The sequence below is a fragment of the Pinus tabuliformis genome, chromosome 5_1 (assembly GCF_031772625.1).
Source record: "Pinus tabuliformis cultivar Carrire ecotype Pingquan chromosome 5_1, CPIR1, whole genome shotgun sequence".
In the NCBI taxonomy this organism is placed as follows: Eukaryota; Viridiplantae; Streptophyta; class Pinopsida; order Pinales; family Pinaceae; genus Pinus; species Pinus tabuliformis.
In genome coordinates, this window is record NC_142305.1 from 10,381,071 (window position 1) to 10,400,095 (window position 19,025).

General features: G+C 38.8%; 1 protein-coding gene across 4 annotated transcripts in view; it reads right to left on the reverse strand.

Moving 5' to 3' along the window:
• Window positions 1–17,933, reverse strand: part of LAF3 (Amidohydrolase family) — a 320,467-nt gene extending 302,534 nt beyond the window's left edge. For 2 of the 4 annotated variants that reach the window (XM_089431665.1, XM_089431668.1), the window contains exons 1-3: window positions 17,726–17,932; window positions 17,504–17,646; window positions 16,918–17,019 (exon numbers count right to left, since the gene is read on the reverse strand). In XM_089431665.1, coding sequence (XP_089287791.1) covers window positions 16,918–17,019; window positions 17,504–17,646; window positions 17,726–17,810 — 330 coding nt within the window. In that variant the 5' untranslated portion in view covers window positions 17,811–17,932. Of the gene's footprint in view, window positions 1–16,917; window positions 17,020–17,503; window positions 17,647–17,720 lie in introns of all 4 variants that reach the window. The other 2 variants (XM_089431667.1, XM_089431666.1) reach the window with 2 other exon arrangements.
• Window positions 17,934–19,025: the final 1,092 nt, after the last annotated feature.

Genomic DNA, 19,025 nt, shown 5'->3' on the forward strand with positions numbered 1-19,025 from the left:
GCTGTTCCGGCGGTTCCCAACAGTTTCGGTTGTTCCGGCAGTTCTGGATTCTGCGTGACAGGCAACTTTTTTGCATCAGCTCTTACTGTGTTGCCTCTCTGCAAGCTCTCTCCGCCTCTCTATTTTGTATTTTCCAAAAAGTCCTCTCAGATTCTCTCTACCCCTCAGTTGCAAGATCTACCCAATCGATTTTCCTCCTGAGAACTTCTCATCTCACAAAATCGATTTCCTCAATCTCTCTGTGTGTTTCGAAATGAACCCCAAGCCTCCAATTTATACTTTTCCTGTTGAGTCTTCAATGGCCGAGATTAAGTCTCTAATCAATGGCTAAGATTAAAACATGACTTGATCCGCCTTCTAGATCATTCTCACCCATATTTTGATTAATACCCATTAATATTTTAACTTCCCTAAGTTTAGGCTTAGGAATTCCATTAAAAATATTAATTATTTTAATAAAATACAATCCGGGTGGAATTTCACCAAACAGTTTCTGGGTTCTTTAGAACTCATATGCCTTAGCCTCTCCACCAATTTTCGAGGCTAGAGCACTTCCGATGCTACCAAAAAACTAACACTCCCTATATTAGAAATGGGTCATTACCTACACCCCTCCTTCAAAAAACTTCGTCCCAAAGTTAGGGTTTGTATCATATATCAGTAATCATTTAGTGATTAGTATATTCCTGTTAGGGTTGTGTATTAAGGTTAAATTCTAATTTAATGTGAGGACACTATAAAATTGGTGTTTATAATACTTATAGGTTTACAATTTTAATAGTCATACCCTGCCCCAGTTGAGCTCCCAAGCTATTCTATAATCATCTTATCCTTCCTAATCTCTTTCGCTCCCATCCTATCCGTCCTCTATTGGAATATGCCATGGCATCAGTTATACTGACATAACTATTCATAGACCCTAAGGATAACGACCTCGACTATATCGACCTGATTTCCCAGTAGACATCTGCCAGTCATCATCACATGTCTAGGGGAGCATGACTTGCACAGTCCTCCCATGACTGTAGGTTTTGGAGGATAACGGTGGGCAACACCTCCACCCCTCCTAGTAGGGCAAGGGTTATTACCCTATCATGGAATCTTATTGAGCCTTAATTGTTCTTGGAGCTTTGTCATCACATGTTTGGTTTGGTAACGATGTTATCTGCAATGTAAACACTTGTCCACACATTATAACATATGCATCAATATATGTTGAAGAAAGTGTAACTAGGTTCGGTCTTCATAAATGTAATTTTAATCTTTGTACTTGTGAAAAAAAGAAATATTATTTTTGTAAATTATAGAAATGAGTTTCTTGCTCATTGCATAGGTCTAGCACATGTCAAAGTGCTATAGGGTAGTCAAAAAGTCAAAATAAATATTGAAGACCCTTAAGGGCATGCTACACCATGTATATTTATGTATTAGAGTCCAAGAAATACCTCCAAGCAAAGTCACAAACCTCCTCCATATGTAGGCATCATAAAAGGAAGCAATTGAATTATAGAGATCAAGTCGGCCTCAAGTCATCAAGTCAACCTAATAGGAGGGGCAGACTCCTATATAAAGGGTCATATGACATCACAAAAAAGCCATCATCTCATCTCTGAAATCAACAAATAAGGAAGACGAGTAAAGGTTATAAGAAGGACGAAGAAAGGTGTATCTAGTGCAGCGAAGAAGGAAGGAAGAAAACCAAGTTTTATAGGGTTGTCTTAAGGTCTATTATAGTCACACGTGCAAAGGAAGGGAGGCTTTCTCTGCTATTATAACATCCCTCCTATTGTAGTCATACAAAGAGAATTGGTTGGGCTAGGAAAGAGTGTCTATTAGGCCTCTTACTCAAGCGAAGCAGGAAACTACTCAATCGAAGGAAACAGAAGGAGTCGAGCACCATTTCATGAAGAAATCCTCTCACACGTGCGAAGAATTAGGGCCACACTGCACTTCTATGTCGTATCTTGTCCTATCAGTCCGTCGCACACGTACTGCTCACTAGTAGTGCCTTAGTCCATCAAGGCCACTACACATCGAGACTCCAAGAGAGTTGCCTCCTATCACTGTTGCAAGTCACGTTTGCTACAATGAACACGGGCTCATCAACTTCTCTCTGTGTTGGCCAATTCCCAAGCTCCAAACTGCTAGGCTAGCAACAACTTTCGTCCATCAAAGTGTTGCACTTCGGCACCGATCTTCACCCAACCTTCAGCTACTCTTCTTCCTTCAAGATAGCTCGTCTAGGGCTACTTTGGGTAGCCAACTTGCTACCCTCCAACAGTCCTATGGCACCCAATACTGTCACTGTGGAATCTGCACCGATGAAGACTTCACGATTACCCAATCTCGCCTCCAAATTGGCTCCCACAAGCTTCTCCTCAAACTGATCCAAGACTAGTCAATATTTGATCCACTACACCTCCATCTCAACGCTTCAGGTCTGTTATCGTATTGTTGTTATCTTCTTTTCCTAGTTAGGGCACTTTGCAGGCTACAACAGCCACTAACCAACCACTGAACAACCCTCAAACAACCTTCACAAACTGCAGCCTTGGCTAGGAGGGGCACTCCTCCTCCACACTGAGGTTAAGTGCTGGAACTGGCCCTCAAAACAACCTTCGCTATCCTTTGTGGTATGGCCTGCAGCCTACCACACAGCACTCTTCTAGCAATCCAGCACCCCTCAAACACTACTCCAACCAATCCACAGACCTCCAGCATATGCCCCTACTCCTCGATCTCCACTGCCCAGCAATCCGCAATAAATACAACCCTGAAACAAGCCCAAACAACCCTCAAATGCCACGCTGTCACCTACAACACTGTGGCTCAGTCACAGTTGTACCTCGACCTCCAAAACAAGAAATCCATGTGGTCCTTATGCTCCCTTTGCGACGACTAGATCTTCCTCTTTCTCCACCGAAATTTCAGAGCTTATCTTGGAGTGTATTGCACCAAAATGGATGCTTCAAATGACTCCAATCCGTCCTTAATTTATAGCCTTTAAGGCCTCCAACGAATCACATGAAGAGACATGTCTTTTGGATTTTACTTCAAGTCGACCTACTTGAAAAATCCAATAATAATTATGTCAACTTCAAAATTCAATTTCTCCCAAACGACAACTCAGATTCGGATGATTTTTGATGCATTGGAATCGTCTTTCCGAGCACTATCATCCTCACCCATCATATGTCATGAATCCATCATGGTTTTGCCCCAAAACACAATGGGTGCCAAAACCCCATACTTGGGTTCTAAGCCCGCAAGCTGCCCTTGTGGTGTTTTGCCCTCCAAACCCTGAACTCTCGGGCTTGGAGTACCTCCCAAGCTACAAAATTCAACACTCCCTCTTAGAAAGGGAGGTACCTCCGTGACTTGGAAGTACTTCATCATCATCATCACTACTCGCAACACTTGCCCAGCTCCTATTGCTCACAATAGTATCAATCCCTGAAGCATGAATTATGCCTCTCTTGGAAGTGTCGCTATCGCTAGAAGCCTCCTGCTTCTTTTTCTTCTCCTGTAACAGTTTCCATTCCTTCCATGATTCCTTCTTGCCAGAGGTGTAAGCACCCTTGCTCACCACTAACCATGCGCTCTTCTTGGGTTGCAGTGTCTCCCTTTGAGTCTACAAACTCTCTCTCGAACTTGACTCCCTCTGAGCCTCTGAAACCTGGACCTTCTCGGAAAAGTGTACCTTCTTCTCGGGAACCTGCACCTATTCCTCTGAAGCCTGCACCTGCACCTGCACTTGCTCCTGCTTCTCTGGAACCTGCACCTGTCCCTGCTTCTTTCCATGATCCTCAAGCTTGCTCGTCAACCTGTAGAGACCATTCTTCCTGACTCCAAGCACAATCCCATCAGATTTAGAGCCTCTAGGCCTGAGTCTTACCTTTCCATCCTGGAACAAGACCTCAAACCCCTTCTTCTCCATCATCGAGACAGAGAGCACATTATACCCGAGTCCTAGTACAAACAGTACATCCTGGACCCACATCATACGTCCTGTATCCATCCTAAATGGCACCACACCCGATCCTCGAATCTCCAACTAACTATTGTCGCCGAACAACATGTGCAACTTCAAGTCCCATCTAGCTAAAGTCTCAAAAACATCCTATGACCCTCTCATATGCTTTGTCGCACCACTATCCACGTACGATCCATCCCCTTTGATAGTACTTTGCAAGAAATGAGAAATCATAGCAAAATCCTCCTCTTCCAATCTCTTGGAGAGATCGTCTATCTCTGCTGAAGCGGCAACACCGAAGGCCTGCTTTCCTTTCTTCTTCTCATCATTTCCCTTCTTCTTCATCGGACATCTCAACGAAAAATGACCCATCTCGCCACAATTGAAACACTTGACTTTACTCAAGTCCTTCTTGTGCTTACCCTTCATTTGTGATGCAAGTGCCATGTCATCATCTAAAGCTTTCTGCTTCGGCTGAAGATCCTCGTCTCGCAACTCTTCCTGAATGAAGTCATCCCACAGCCTATCCCAATCTAGCAGCTTCTCCCTGGAAACATTCCATTTAATGAAGGGCTTCCATTCCTCAGTGAACCCTTTCAAGGCAATCCTTACCATATCTCCATCTAAGACAGTCACACCGATGGCAGCAAGCTCATCTTTGACCTGAGACAATCTCGTCAGATACGAGGCCACGCTTTCACCCTTTAACATCTTTGTGGACTTCAACTTATCCTCCAATACCAATACCCGGTTCTCGTTCTTATTCTGGAACAAATTTTGAAGAGACACCCACATCTCATGTGCAATGTTCTTCCCGCACAAATAAGGTATTAGGACATCCCTCACACCATCTAGGATGATCAGTCTCGCCCTCGCATCCAAATCTTCCCATATTTCTAGCTCCTTAGGGTCAGTTAACTTCTTGATCTCTTTCTCGGCAAAATCCCAGATCCTGTTGACTTGCAAGATCAACTTGATCCTTTCCTTCCATGGACTATAGTTGGACAACCGTCCAACCTGTCGTCATATCGGATACCGCCTGCAATTTCGACAATGTAGTGAACCCTTCACTCACAATGTGACCAACTCCTTCTCACACTGTACTTCGTTGCGCACAATTCTGATTTACTTGACTTCCAAAGTAGCCTAGACACCCTCTGATACCATGTTGAATTTCCACGATCTTGGGTCTAGGTTAGAATCTTAAAATCCCTGACGCTACCAAACCAAGAATCTCAACCATAAACTACTTTGCACAGCAGAAATATAAAGCAGTAAATCACATATGCATAATATACACAGTTTTAAACAAAATTGTACAATGTACAATCACCATCTTCGTTATATTAATCCAAATCTAATAAATACAACAGTCTATGGTTATAAGATACAATGACAAACTTGGTTGCAGTGTTTCTATGTTGTATCTTGTCCTATCGGCCCGTCGCACCTGTATTACTCACTAGTAGTGCCTTAGTCCATCAAGGCCACTAGATATCGAGACTCTAGGAGGGCAGCCCCCTATCACTGTTGCAAGTCACGTATGGTACAATGAACACAGGCTCATCAACTGCTCTCTGGGTTGGCCAATTCCCGAGCTCCAAAATGTTAGGCTAGCAACAACTTTTGTCCATCAAAGTGTTGCACTTCGGCACCGATCTTCACCTAACCTTCAGCTGCTCTTCTTCCTTCAAGATAGCTCGTCTAGGGCTACTTTGGGTAGCCAACTTGCTGCCCTCCAACAGTCCTATGGCACCCGACACTGTCACTACGGAATCTACACCAATGAAGGCTTCACGATTTCCCAATCTCGCCTCCAAATTGGCTCCCACAGATTTCTCCTCAAACTGATCCAAGATTGGTCAATATTTGACCCACTACACCTCTATCTCAACGCTTCAGGTTTGTTGTCGTATTGCTGCTATATTTTGTTCCTAGTTAGGGCACTTTGCAAGCTGCAACAGCCACTAACCAACCACTGAACAACCCTCAAACAGCCTTCACAAACTGCAGCCTTGGCTAGGAGGGACACTCCTCCACGCTGAGGTTAAACGCTAGAACTAGCCCTCAAAACAACCTTCGCTATTCTTTGTTGTTGTGGTATGGCCTGCAGCCTACCACACACACTCTTCTAGCAATCCAGCACCCCTCACACACTACTCCAGCAAATCCGCAGACCTCCAACATATGCCCCTGCTCCTCGGTCTCCACTGCCCAACAATCCGCAATAAAGACAACCCTGAAACAAGCCCAAACAACCCTCCAAAATGCCACGTTGTCACCTACAAAACTGTGGCTCAATCACAGTTGTACTTCGACCTCCAAAACAGGAACTCCACGCTCTCCTTATGCTCCCTTTGCTATGGCTAGACCTTCCTCTTTCTCCACTGAAATTTCAGAGCTTATCTTGGAGTGTATTGCACCAAAATGGATGCTTCAAATGACTCCAATCCGTCCTTAATTTATAGCCTTTAAGGCCTCCAACGAATCACATGAAGAGACATGTCTTTTGGATTTTAGTTCAAGTCGGCCTACTTGAAAAATCCAATAATAATTATATCAACTTCAAAATTCAATTTCTCCCAAATGGCAACTCCGATTCGGACAATTTTCGATGCGTTGGAAACGTCTTTCCGAGCACTATCATCCTCATCCATCACATGTCGTGAATCCATCATGGTATTTCCCCAAAACACGATGGGTGCCAAAACCGCATACTTGGGTTCTAAGCCCACAAGTTGCCCTTGTGGTGCTTTGCCCTACAAACCTTGAACCCTCGGGCTTGGAGTTCCTCCCAAGCTACAAAATTCAACACAACAATAAGAGGAAACGTGAAGAAGCACACATTACCCAAGAAGTGAAAGAAGAAGAGAAGAAGCAGAAAAAGGAGGACCCTCCGGATCTCTACTATGATTAACGTCAACTTCTTCACATAAGTCTTCTTTCAAGGTTTTGGGTATCATAGGAACATGTAGAAATAGGATAGAATGCATGGTTTATGAAAATTGGCATCTTCAGGAATATAGGAGCATTATGTAGAGATAGCTCAGATAAAGATATTCATGTAGGAAGGATGTAGCTATTGAATGACCTCATCAATGCAGAAAGGAATGATCATAATCAAATCTTAGAAAGCCACTATCATCAAAAAGGAGCATTTGCAGGATGAGGACTACTAAGATCCTCCGGTGGAATCTTCAATAGAAGGTTCATAACTTTCAGGAAAAGCAAATGTCTCGATAGGAATTCCACTCATAGGGATTCAAGAAAGGATGATATGCAGGCAAGAAAAGATGAAGCAAAACAAAGGGAATTGAGGCAATCTCAATCTAGGAAGTTGTCAAAGGAAGTTGAGATGATCAAGAAAAGAACTAAGATGAGGTATATATGCATCTATGTTTTCAGTTTAAAAGTCATGTCATCATATGTATTAATGAGCATGGGGAATGGCTCTAAAAACATGGTCAAGAATAGGGAAGATCTCTTTCATTAATAATATGCTCAAAGGCATGATTCACACACCAATAAAGGTCAACATGAGAAATGTCCTCATAAGGAGTATGAGGTGGTTGACTAAACAACATATGAAGAATCATATGGGAAAAGAGATCAGAGATGAAAGGACACCATGGTCACTAGGAATCATCATCCGACAGATTTGTTGAAGACATCTCCCAGAAGAAGGCACGAGAACTCTGACAAAGGAAGAAAAAGATCAAAGGACCCTTGACACCTGGAAAGGCCTTGGAGATATGAAAATGTAAGATATTGATTCAAGCCAACAAGATGACATGATGGAAAGCCATCTAGCAAGGTACTATTTAATTTAATTTTTGAGTAATATCTGGATGAAGTCATGCAAGGCTACTAAAACAAAGAATTGTAAAGTGCAAGTACAACTAAGCATTCATATGATGAATGGAAATTCCGAAAAGAAGTGTCAGACCAGGAGGTAACTCCTCAAATCAATTGTGCTTATTCATTAAGATTATTCATGGTTATATACATGAGGGAGTGACTCTTGGGTTTCACATCCCGATGACTCTTTGTTTTCCATTATTTACTATTTACATTATTTACAAGTGTTCACCCAATCCCCATGATTAGGTGTCAACATTCCTCCCCTTAACCTGAAGGGATGTTGGTGAGTCCAAGCATCATTCTGAATCTTTCAAATTTTTCTCTTCCAAGCACTTTGGTGAAGATGTTTGTAATCTACTCATTAGTGGAACAATGGCATAGATGGATTGTCTTGGCCTCAACATGATGTCAAATCAGATGGATTGTCTTGGCCTCACTAGGATGTTGGGGCATCCTTTCAGCAAACTGCTCATAAAACCAGGGCGTTGGAGCGTCCTTCCAGTGGGAGCTGGAAAAGAATGCTTTTCTAGAATTCTAGGAAGTTGTAACTTTCATTTCAATTGGGGCTGAAGATTAAAGAATTTATTAGAAAAGCATTCAATGGTTTTTGACCCGAAGGGGGTTTTCCGCCTGAAAATCTTATGCCTACTATCTCTATCATTTGCATTGTTGTTTACTGCTTTTACTGAATAATAACAATAACTAAAGATTAACTAATGCTCTAAAAAAAGATTAATAAAGTGCTAATTGCTAAGAAATATTGATTCAGCCCCCCTCTCAGTGTTTCCAGCATAATACTCATAACTTTAGTGAATTTTGAATCTGACAGACCACTTGCTAGAGAATTCAATGCCTTTGCATTTGCCACATAGAGAAAATGGGATCTTGTATCAATATGTGACAGAGCGTCAAACTTCGACTCCAATAGACATTAAGTAGAACTCCATTCTAAATTTCCAGAAGGTAAAATTTGTTCCATCAAATTGGGGGACTTTACCATCTTTATTGGCCATTGTAATTCAAAAATCCTTCTTTCAGTCGTTACATTGATCTTGAAGAAGCTAGCTCTGATACCAATTGTTGGGAATAATGAGAGGGGGGTGAATCAATATTTCCTTCAATTGTTATATTATGCCAGCTAATATTTTTATCACAAAATAAACATGAACACAAGAGATAGAACAAAGATAATTTTATTGGTCAAAAATAATGAGGACTCCAATCCTCTTTTACAACAATTTTAGGCTCCAACCTGTACAACAAAATCTTTGACTTTTCAAGGCTCCAACATTGAAGAAATCCAAGCTCCAACTTGGTCAAAATGAGGACTCCAATCCTCTCAACAACTCCAAGCTCCAACTTAGTCAATTCAAAACTTAACAAGAAATACTTCAAAAATGCTCCAAGATGTCTGCAACAGTGCTTCAAGGATGTCTTCAATACCAAAACATGGGCTATTCCAAACCCCTTCTTATCATTTGCCAAGATTCTTCATGTTGTCGCCTAAAGTGTACACCTAAGGCACAACGCTTAGGGTGGGGGTTGCCACTCTGATCCCTACTCACTTTGTTTAGACTCTCTCCTAACTAAGTCAAGGGGTGTAATCCCTAAGGGTGATTAATGAAGGAAAACTTGTTGAAGCAACAAGTCTAGGAGATCTAATGGCAAGGCAATCGCTATTAATGCAACTTGATTATTAATTAAAGCAAGTGTGAATATTTATGAGCAATGTGTTTCAAGATGGATTCAATTAGGATCAATGAGGTAGATATAAGACAAATATGATAGAACAATGCTCAATGAGAATTATAAAACTTGCAAATGGATATCTCTAGTCACAATAATAACAATGTTGCAAGAACAGAAAAAGTTAGACAAATGAAATGCAAAACTAAACTAGGTGTGATGCAAGATCTTGGTTATCTTTAGTTATATGTCTAATCTAGGTGAAGTCTTCTCCTCAATTATTTTGAAGCTAGTCACAAACAATACCTCCCTAGGCTAAGGCCTCATTAACAATACCTCCCAAGGAGTTCTAACCACCCTAGTGCCTTCGTTCCTACAAGGAATTGCCCGCAAGAGAACTACAAGATCACATGTGCTAACCGTGAATTGGGGGTCTAACTTCTCAAATTGAATAGTGGAGAAGGTTGTCCTATCATTCTATCGACCAAGCTTAAGCTTGGAAGTAAATTTTAAGGGATGCAATTCTAAAACTAAGATGCAAATGATGATGCAAATGTTAATTCAAATGCTTCAATGAGAGACAATTAAATCAAGATGCTTCAAATAGAGATGTAAGATACACCAATCTACTTATAACCAAGATTATGATAAGCGTTTAGAACACAAGATTATAGTTAGATCAATTTGTAAGAATGATTCATGAATGAAGGATTATTCAATGAAATAAAGTCAATAACACAAGTGCCTTAAATGGAAATTGCTCTTTATGTGAGTGAATTATTGATTAGATTTAGAATGTCACTTTATTTATGATATTACTCCAATATTGCTAAGAGCATATATGAATCACAACGCACAAGTAATTACACAAATGATGATAAGCAACGTCAGTAGAAATATAACTTAGATCTATTAGCCAAATAATTGTAGAAATTTCTAAGTCTGACCCATTAGAAATCCCTACTGCATTATCTGGTTTATTTCACCTACTTGTTTATTCCATTAACAAGTTATTTATACATATAAATACTGAAAATAAACACAAATGCAGCCTTAACTCATATACAGATCATCAACTGAAATACTGGAACAAACACACAAGGGACACCGTTATTTTTGGACAATCGTCCCCGGAAAAACCCAACTTGGGAAAATCGGTGCAGCAGTTCTGAGGGTTTTATTATTATGCAGAATCTTGAGTACAACTAGGGTGTCGAACTGGCTCACCCAACAGAGATTGTTACACGGCAATAATACCTCTTCTCAGAGACAAATATTCAGCTTCTCAACACTAGTCTACCCCACGAAAAACCTTTCGGCGCTTCTCCTAGGCTCTGCATCAGCCCTGCTAGCCTCAGCGTAGCTCCTGAACCCTCTGCGTCAGCCTTCTGCCTCTCTACGTCAACTCTCTGGCCTTCTGCGTCACCCACGCAGGCCCCTCAACCTCTACGCTGGCCCAACTACCTCTACGTTGCTTTTGCTGCCTCTGTGTGGCTCTAGTTGCCTCTACGTAGCCTCTCTGTCACTACGCTGACCCTCAGGCACTATCTCTGCCTCTCTGTTATGTACTCACTGCCCCTTGCTGCAACAAATCACTTGTTCGAATTTTCTCAGCAAACCCCGCTCCAGAAAATCGAACTGACTGATCAATCTTGGTGTATCTCCAACTGACCCTCAAGCCTCCTCTTATACTTTTCCTATTGAGTCTTCAACGGCCGAGATTAAGTCCCTAATCAACGGCTAAGATTAGATTTGGCTTGATCCATGTCATTTAGAACATTCTCACCCAATTTTATATTAATACCCATTAATATTTTAATTTTCCTAAGTTTAGACTTAGGAACCCCATTAAAAATATTAATTATTTTAATATCTCTCCAACTAGGTGGAATTTCCCCAAACGATTTCTGGGTCTTGGAGATCTCATGTGCTTTAGCCTCTCCACCAATTTTCATGGCTAGAGCACATTCGATGCTACCCCAAATCAAAAATAATTATATTTCAATATAAATCAAAGCTCCTTAGATTAATTCATATGAAGTGCTTATTGTAATGCAACTAAATCTAAAAGGTTATTGAGTTACTCTATTTAATGCAAGAAAATTAAAAAAATAAAAATAAAAATAGTGTAAAGAAAGAAAGGCTACTCCTAGAAGAGGAGATAAGAATAGCAAGGGGTGGGCCCCAAGCTCCCCCTAAAAAAACAAATTATTAAATTATAAAGGAAAAACCCCCTTTTGAATGTTTAAGGATGACTTACAAATAGAACTTTAATGTCACTCCCCACAACATTAACGATAACTTTTTTAAGATTAAAATAAGAATATTCCTCTCAAATAAAAAAAGGGGAACGACGTCCTAAGGGGCAGCTCAATTGGTAATCCGAGATATGTGAAATCATTGAAACTCGAGAGACCCGAGTTCAAATCCCCTTGTTGTGACCCAGGCCACAGGGAGGAGGACAGATCATAAGTCCCCAGAGGTTTACTCGTAGTTACATGTCAAGGCAGGCTGCTAGGTTCCTCTAGGTTACTAAAAAGAAATTTAAAAAAAAGGGGGGGGACAACTTTTCCTCAAAGTGGATTTGAGAATAAAAATTTAAAGTGGTTTTATATCACTAAGGAGAAATTTAATATGGTTTAATGTGGTATAAATTTGAATATGGTTTTTAAAAATTTAATTTTAATTTACCAATTTTATAATGAGAAATATTTATCCCACTAATGGAAGTCGACCTTCACCAAAGAGATACACTCCAAAAATTGACATCTAAACTAAAGGAGGAATATACGCATGGGGAGACTTTAGGAAGAATATAATTACCATGCAAATCCTCCCTCAAAATTTTATTTGTTTTCTCTTCTAAAATGAATTTCGCTCAAGCCCCTGGATGCTAGCAATGAAAACAGCTTTCAAGAAAATGAAGACGGCTCTCAGAAACAAATCGAACCCTAAGGAAATTCATGCAAAAATGAAAGGGAAAGTCTTCAAAGATTGGTAGACAGTTTCCAGATTTTGGTTTGCTCCTTAGAAAAATTGAAAACGGCTTCACAAAAAAATCGATCTGCCCAAAAACATGCTTATGGCCAGGATGAAAAAGAACCACAAAATACTCACAACCTATAGAAAATGGGCCCTGAATCCCTACGGCTTTCTCAAGAGAAATACAGTCTTAAAACCAAGCCAAAACGTTGATAGAAATCCCTTTAACAAATCGATTTCTTTTTGCAAAATTCAACCTACAACTCCACGAAAACAATGATCAATGGAATTTAAAAAGGGAATTTAAATCTAAATTTAAAGATAAACCATCCAAGGCTTGCAGCCTCACCAAAGGAAGGCTTTGGTCAGAGTTATAAATTGAAAACCCATATAAAAAAATTTGATTGGGCACAAAACCCTAGTCATTTGGGCTAGATGAGGGTTTGGCCTTCAGAAATTTCGATTATCCTCTAATTTTGAAAAGGATCCTCCTGCAAGAAGATAGATCTAATGATGGAAATCAAAACCCTTGCCTTCCCCTTTCAAGTCTATAATACAAAGAAAAGCCCAACAAAAATAGTTGTATACAAAATATGAAGAAATATATACAAGGTTTAGAGGGGTTTTATCTACAAAAAAATAATTTACAAATTAATTACAATATTCACAAAAGAAATTTACAAGCTCTAATAAGCAATGTATCTTTATTGCACAATTAAATTCGAAATAATTGAATGAAATAGAATTTTATATTAATGTCATGGCCAGAATCTCTCCAAAACAGTCATTAGATAAACCCTGGAAACTTAACACAATGGGTTCTTGAGTTTCTTGACTTGGGAGTTGGTTGGTCCAACCGAAGACTTCCCCTCATGCCCAAGATCTAAATACCATATAATATCTACACACTTGAAATGAAGTTATTAGATCAAAAGGGGCTAGATACACATTAAAACCTCCAAGATCTAGAGATACCTGCTAGATCGAGTGAGATAGAATGTTTTTCTAAACCTAGTAACTAATGAAGATACATGTGCAAATAGATAATCCAACTGTTGGCTAATGATATAATAACTTAGCAATTATATTCAGTAGAGTATTAAGCACATGATCCAGAAAACATTGCCACAAGAAACAGAAGAGGAACACCATCACGAATAAACCCCCAAAGACTTTTGATATTATTATTTCAAAATAGAAATTACATCTAGCAGAGCTTGACTCACAGCGTCCTCGAAATGATTTTTTGATGAGTCGTCATGATGAATGAGGAGCTCAATAGCTTCCTTATATAGAAGAATGAGAATGTGAGAACCCTCCAAGTGGAAAAATCACTAGTTCGACTTGATCCCGGAGAATAACGGCCAGTTGTTGCTTGATCCATGCCAAAATTAAATCCTATCCCTTGATCTGGAAGAAAAATTCGAATTTGTCGATGAAGGCCTTGATCCCGGTCTAAAAAATATTTTTCCAACTTTTTTTCCTTGAAAATTGATCCTTGACTTAACCACCATGGTCGAAAGGTTTGATTTTTCTCAAAAAATTGATTTTTCCGTTAATGGGGGACCTTAGAATTTAATTTTGGACCCACGAATTTTTGAGGGATTTTTCTCCTTGGAATTGAGTCCTTCAAATTTATTCTTCCTCAGGAAGGTCACTTTTCTCCAAAATTTATTTTCAACTTGGAGAGAAATTAATTTTTCTCTCATTTTAATTTTTTTGATAATTTATGGAAAATTAATTTTATTTTCATTTTTTCCAGAAAACAAATAAAAAGACTTAAGAGTGTTAGACTCTCTCATAAAACAATAATAAATCCAAAAATAAATTAATTAATTAAATATTCCAAGTTAGGAATTTGTGCCTAACTCTTGGGTTGTTCCTCTAAGATAGGAGTTAGTTTAGGTAACTCCTATATTGGTGTGTGTCTGGTGAGAAATTATCTCAATCAAAGGAGAAATTATCTCAACCAAAAGTGTCTAAGATAGCACGCACTATCTTGAGAACACTGTCTCTCATCTATTTATTTGTAACACTATATTCAATTTTTTTAATGAATGGTAATGTATGAATGAGAGATAATACATGAGGAAGCATGAGGCTTCAGCCTTTTTCCGCCAATATTGTGTGTCTGGTTTTTATGTGTGCTTTATCTATTTGTCTGAGTTAATTTCTATTTTCAATATGTGGTATCAGAGCTTCTTCAATTGCTATATGAGCAATAGCCTGCTGAGAAAAAAAATAAATCTATTTGCTTATTGATAAAGATGAAGAGGCGCCCCTTTTAAACGCGGTGGAGCTTAACTTACTGCTGCAATTGTGCAGCCACTGAGAATTGAATTTCGCAGGAAAATCGTACATGAGAGTATTTTTCCTTCACATCACTGTATGGAGTCGGAGCCATCGCTGCTTTGAACTGGATCAAGGAGCAAGGTCATTAGCAGCCCGTTTTTCCACTGGAATGCCAATATCGGTAGAGTGGTTTTGGTTATGAATATATATTGTTGTGGGGCTCCTTGTGGGAGAATAGGAAGAGAATCAGATTGGTGAATTACTAGCCGAACAGTGAAGCCTCTTGGAGATGGGTGGCAGAGTATGCATATCTTCAAAAAGTGACTTCTTTCCGTAGACTAGCTCAGACATGGTTTCCAATTTGATCGCTAAAGTATTTGTGTAATACTAGTAAAACTGCCTCTGAATTTAGCTCTCAAAACCCCTTAAAAACCCCTGAATTGCCAATCCGATCCAGATTACCAAAGTTCTGAGTATCAATTCAATTCGAAGCGAAATGATCAAAGGATTTCTGGCAGTAGATTCTTTTTGCAAGTGAAATAGACAGTAAATAAAGAAATGAAGGTTGGGGCCGAGTCTTCGCCATTTCTTTCCAGAAAGATGAGAAAGATCTGATGTTCTATTCTTCGTACATAGATACATAATGTGTGTGAGTATTTATTTTTCAAATATCAGAGTGTAGAATATGATAAATTCTTATGTGTTTGCATCCAATAATTGACATCTATTACAGTGTTGCTAGTTGTTGAGTGTAAGGGATTCCCCAAGGCATTAACCGTGCAGACCTATGTGGAGGTTTCTGATGGCGTGAAGAGGCTAAGTAGACTCTAAACATTGGAATCCCAAGCACACATGTGCACATAAAAAAGTGGAACTCCAATCATGCACATTAGTCACATCATCTGCAGCAAAACCAAGTCAAATGATAGTACCCATCTCGTTGTTGATCCTTGGTGCCGAAGCTGAAGAATCTTGGTAGTAGCAGTGCTGATGTTTGTTTCCAGATCAGAGATGCTTGTTTCCGGATTAAAGTTGCTCACGCTGATCTGGATCACCAATGCGCTGGAGTAAAGCGCCAACAGTGATTGGCCCTACGTTTCTTGTGTGTTGAAGTTGTTGATGAGTCGAAGGCCATGTCTAGTGCGGCTAAGAATTGGCCCTGATATTTGCTAAAATATGAGATCGATGTGGGTTAAAAGGAGCGCGCGCTAGCTGCCATACAGTGTGACGAGAGGTGGAAGTTGGTAATACAACCTGAGAATCACATGAGGACTAGCCAAGGTGTGAAAGCATGAAGCCGAGTTCTGCTCTTGGTGTGGCTACTGTAGTGTCCTGAGCGTTTGTTTGTGCATTGAGCCAGCTCTGAGGTTTTCAGTGCGTTGAATTTTTTTTATGTTGTTCTACATAACTTCTCCACATGAAATTTTAAAAACAAAATGCGATTTGACTTTGTTAAAGGAGATCTTTCATTTTTAAAGTGAATCCATAAAGTTCACTTTTTAATTCACTTCATTCAAAAAGGAACTTCATGAAATTCGTTCACTTTTTAATTCACTTCTTTAAAAGGGAATTCATGAAATTCTTTTAAGGGATGTTTTCGTAATGGAGTGATAAGTGGTGGATAAACGTTTTAAACATATTTTCCACCCTCTAAAAATATTTTTGGCACTGGTTTGAGTAATCATTCACCAAAATATTTTTTACATTTATCCATAGAAGGGGAAATTTACAATAAATATGACCTCTTTAGACTCAACCAAATTCTGCAACACAAGACACATGATCTAATATGATAAAAATTTTACAATAAATATGACCTCTTTAGACTCAACCAAATTCTGCAACACAAGACACATGATCTAATATGATAAAAATACATTGACTCAATAACATTAGGACCCACCTAAGACTACATCAAGGGATCCCACCCTAGCTTTGGGATACCTGAAAAAAAAATCTGCTAATTATTCGTGTTTAGAAACACAAAATATTTAGGGAGGTTAAAAAACTCCCTAGAGTGAAATCCTTTGTTAAGAATCAAAGGTTTACCAAGGTTAAGAATCAAAGGTTTTCCAAATTTAGGGCTGAAAGATGATTGCCCACTTGCACAGAAATCTACATACCTGCAAACCACCGGAGATGAAATGCACATGCGAATCAATAAAGCCAGGAACCACAATCTTCCCATGGAGGTCGAGAGACTGGGTGCATTGGCCAACAAATTCCTGCATGCACAAAATTCAGCAGACGACCACAACGGCTCTGTTTCTAATACTTTAAACTAGGTTCATGTTAGTCATCACCCAAAACCAAAGCTTACATGCATTCATATGTTGACGAGCACATTCATATATAATACACAGAAATATGGAACTATAATAATTGGTTCAGAATCTAAGCAGCAGATTGAATATTTGTTACGTACCTAAACACCTATAGGCGAAGTTTCGTGGAGAATATAATTACTTACCTAAATAATGAATTGGGCTGGGCTTTGAAGAATCGTGAATATAATCATGTGAAACCCATTATTTAAGCAATTATATTGCCAACTGAGAAACTTCACCTATGACTGTTTAGGTACGGAACAATACTATATGAAAAAAATCAAAAGGAACCTGCACATATTAAGACAAGTACTAAGATAAAAACCCAACTGGAGGAAAGAAAGGAAAACGGAAGGATTTTGACAAACAGTTGAGTCCCAACCTGCACAGAAGAAAAGTTCCCAACGGCAAGGATTCGATTATTGCGAATGGCCATGGCTTCTGCCCATGGAAACGATGGGTTGCTCGTGTAAATTACAGCATTTTTCACCACTAAGTCTGCCGTTATCGCATTCCCCCGCATGTCTGCAATTGACATTCATTCATTAGAGTGAAGTTCATGTAAGGCATGAAATGCAGTTATGAATTCAGAGTACAACCTTACATGTTCTGAAAACCGGTGAGAAGATAACTGCTACCAAAATAGCCATAGATGCAGATACTATCACCAGAATACTTTTGTTGTCCATGGCTGTTCTTTGGCACTTCAAAAATGGCCCTCCTGCAACTTTTCTAGAGCGCCGAAATAACACAACCAGTTCAATTTACCCAATATACAATGGTAAACGATGGTAATGCTGGTATCGAAGTTGTTGGAACGTCGTAATCCTAATGTTTAATATTTTCACTCTCAAATTACATTTAAAAAAAAAACAAAAAAAAAACATAAATTAAATAAAAAAATTGATGTATCGTAATAAAATATATATATATATATATATATATAAAATAAAAAGGTTAATGTAACTTACTATAAATATTTTATTTTATTAAAATAAAAAATAAAATAAAGTGTATGGCATTAATAATTTATGGTATTTATGTGGAATTAAATCAGTCTATATTTAGAATTAATAATTTATGGTATTTATGTGGAATTAAATCAGTCTATATTTAGAATTAATTAGTCTACATTGAGAATTTCCAATAAATCAAATTTCTTAAAATAGAAATCTATTTTAAAATGAAAAAATGTAATTTCTTAATAGATATGGGGTTAAAGTAAATCTAGATTAATATTCAATACCTTAATTTTATTAAAAAAAAGATATATAAAATATGTTATTTTATATGTGGTTGAATTCATCAGACTTAGGCTAAGTCGCCATCTTCATAAAAGTGTTTGACTCTGTTCCTAGGGATAAGTTTTGGCACAGAATGGAGGAACTTTGGGTTCCTAAACATTTGAGAGCAGTTGTGCATAGGCTGTATGAAGAGATGAAAGTCAAAATTAGAACTTCATCAGGCATTTTTGAAATTTTAGAAGCGATATCAGGGTCAAGCAAGGTTACCCACTGTCTCCTACGCTTTTTGGTTTATATATCGACAAGCTTGAGGAGTGGTTAAATTCGCAAAGGGGTGATGGTCTCTATTTGGGCAAGTTTGTTATAAGGCTTCTTTTGTGTGCAAATGACCTTAGTTTGATTGCTAAATCAGCACTTGGTTTGCAAGAGCACTTACTATCCCTCGAGCATTTTTGTAAAAGTGTGGGTATGCAAGTCAATATCAGCAAAACAAAAGTAGTGGTTTTCTCTAAGAAAAGAAAACATAACCAACATAAGTTCTACTTTGAAGGCAACATTCTCGAAGAAGTTGTGGATTACAAATACCTCGGAATTGACTTCAACAAAAATCTAAGTTGGGATGGTTGTAGAAAGAAAAGAACTTTGGGGGGTTGGAAAGCA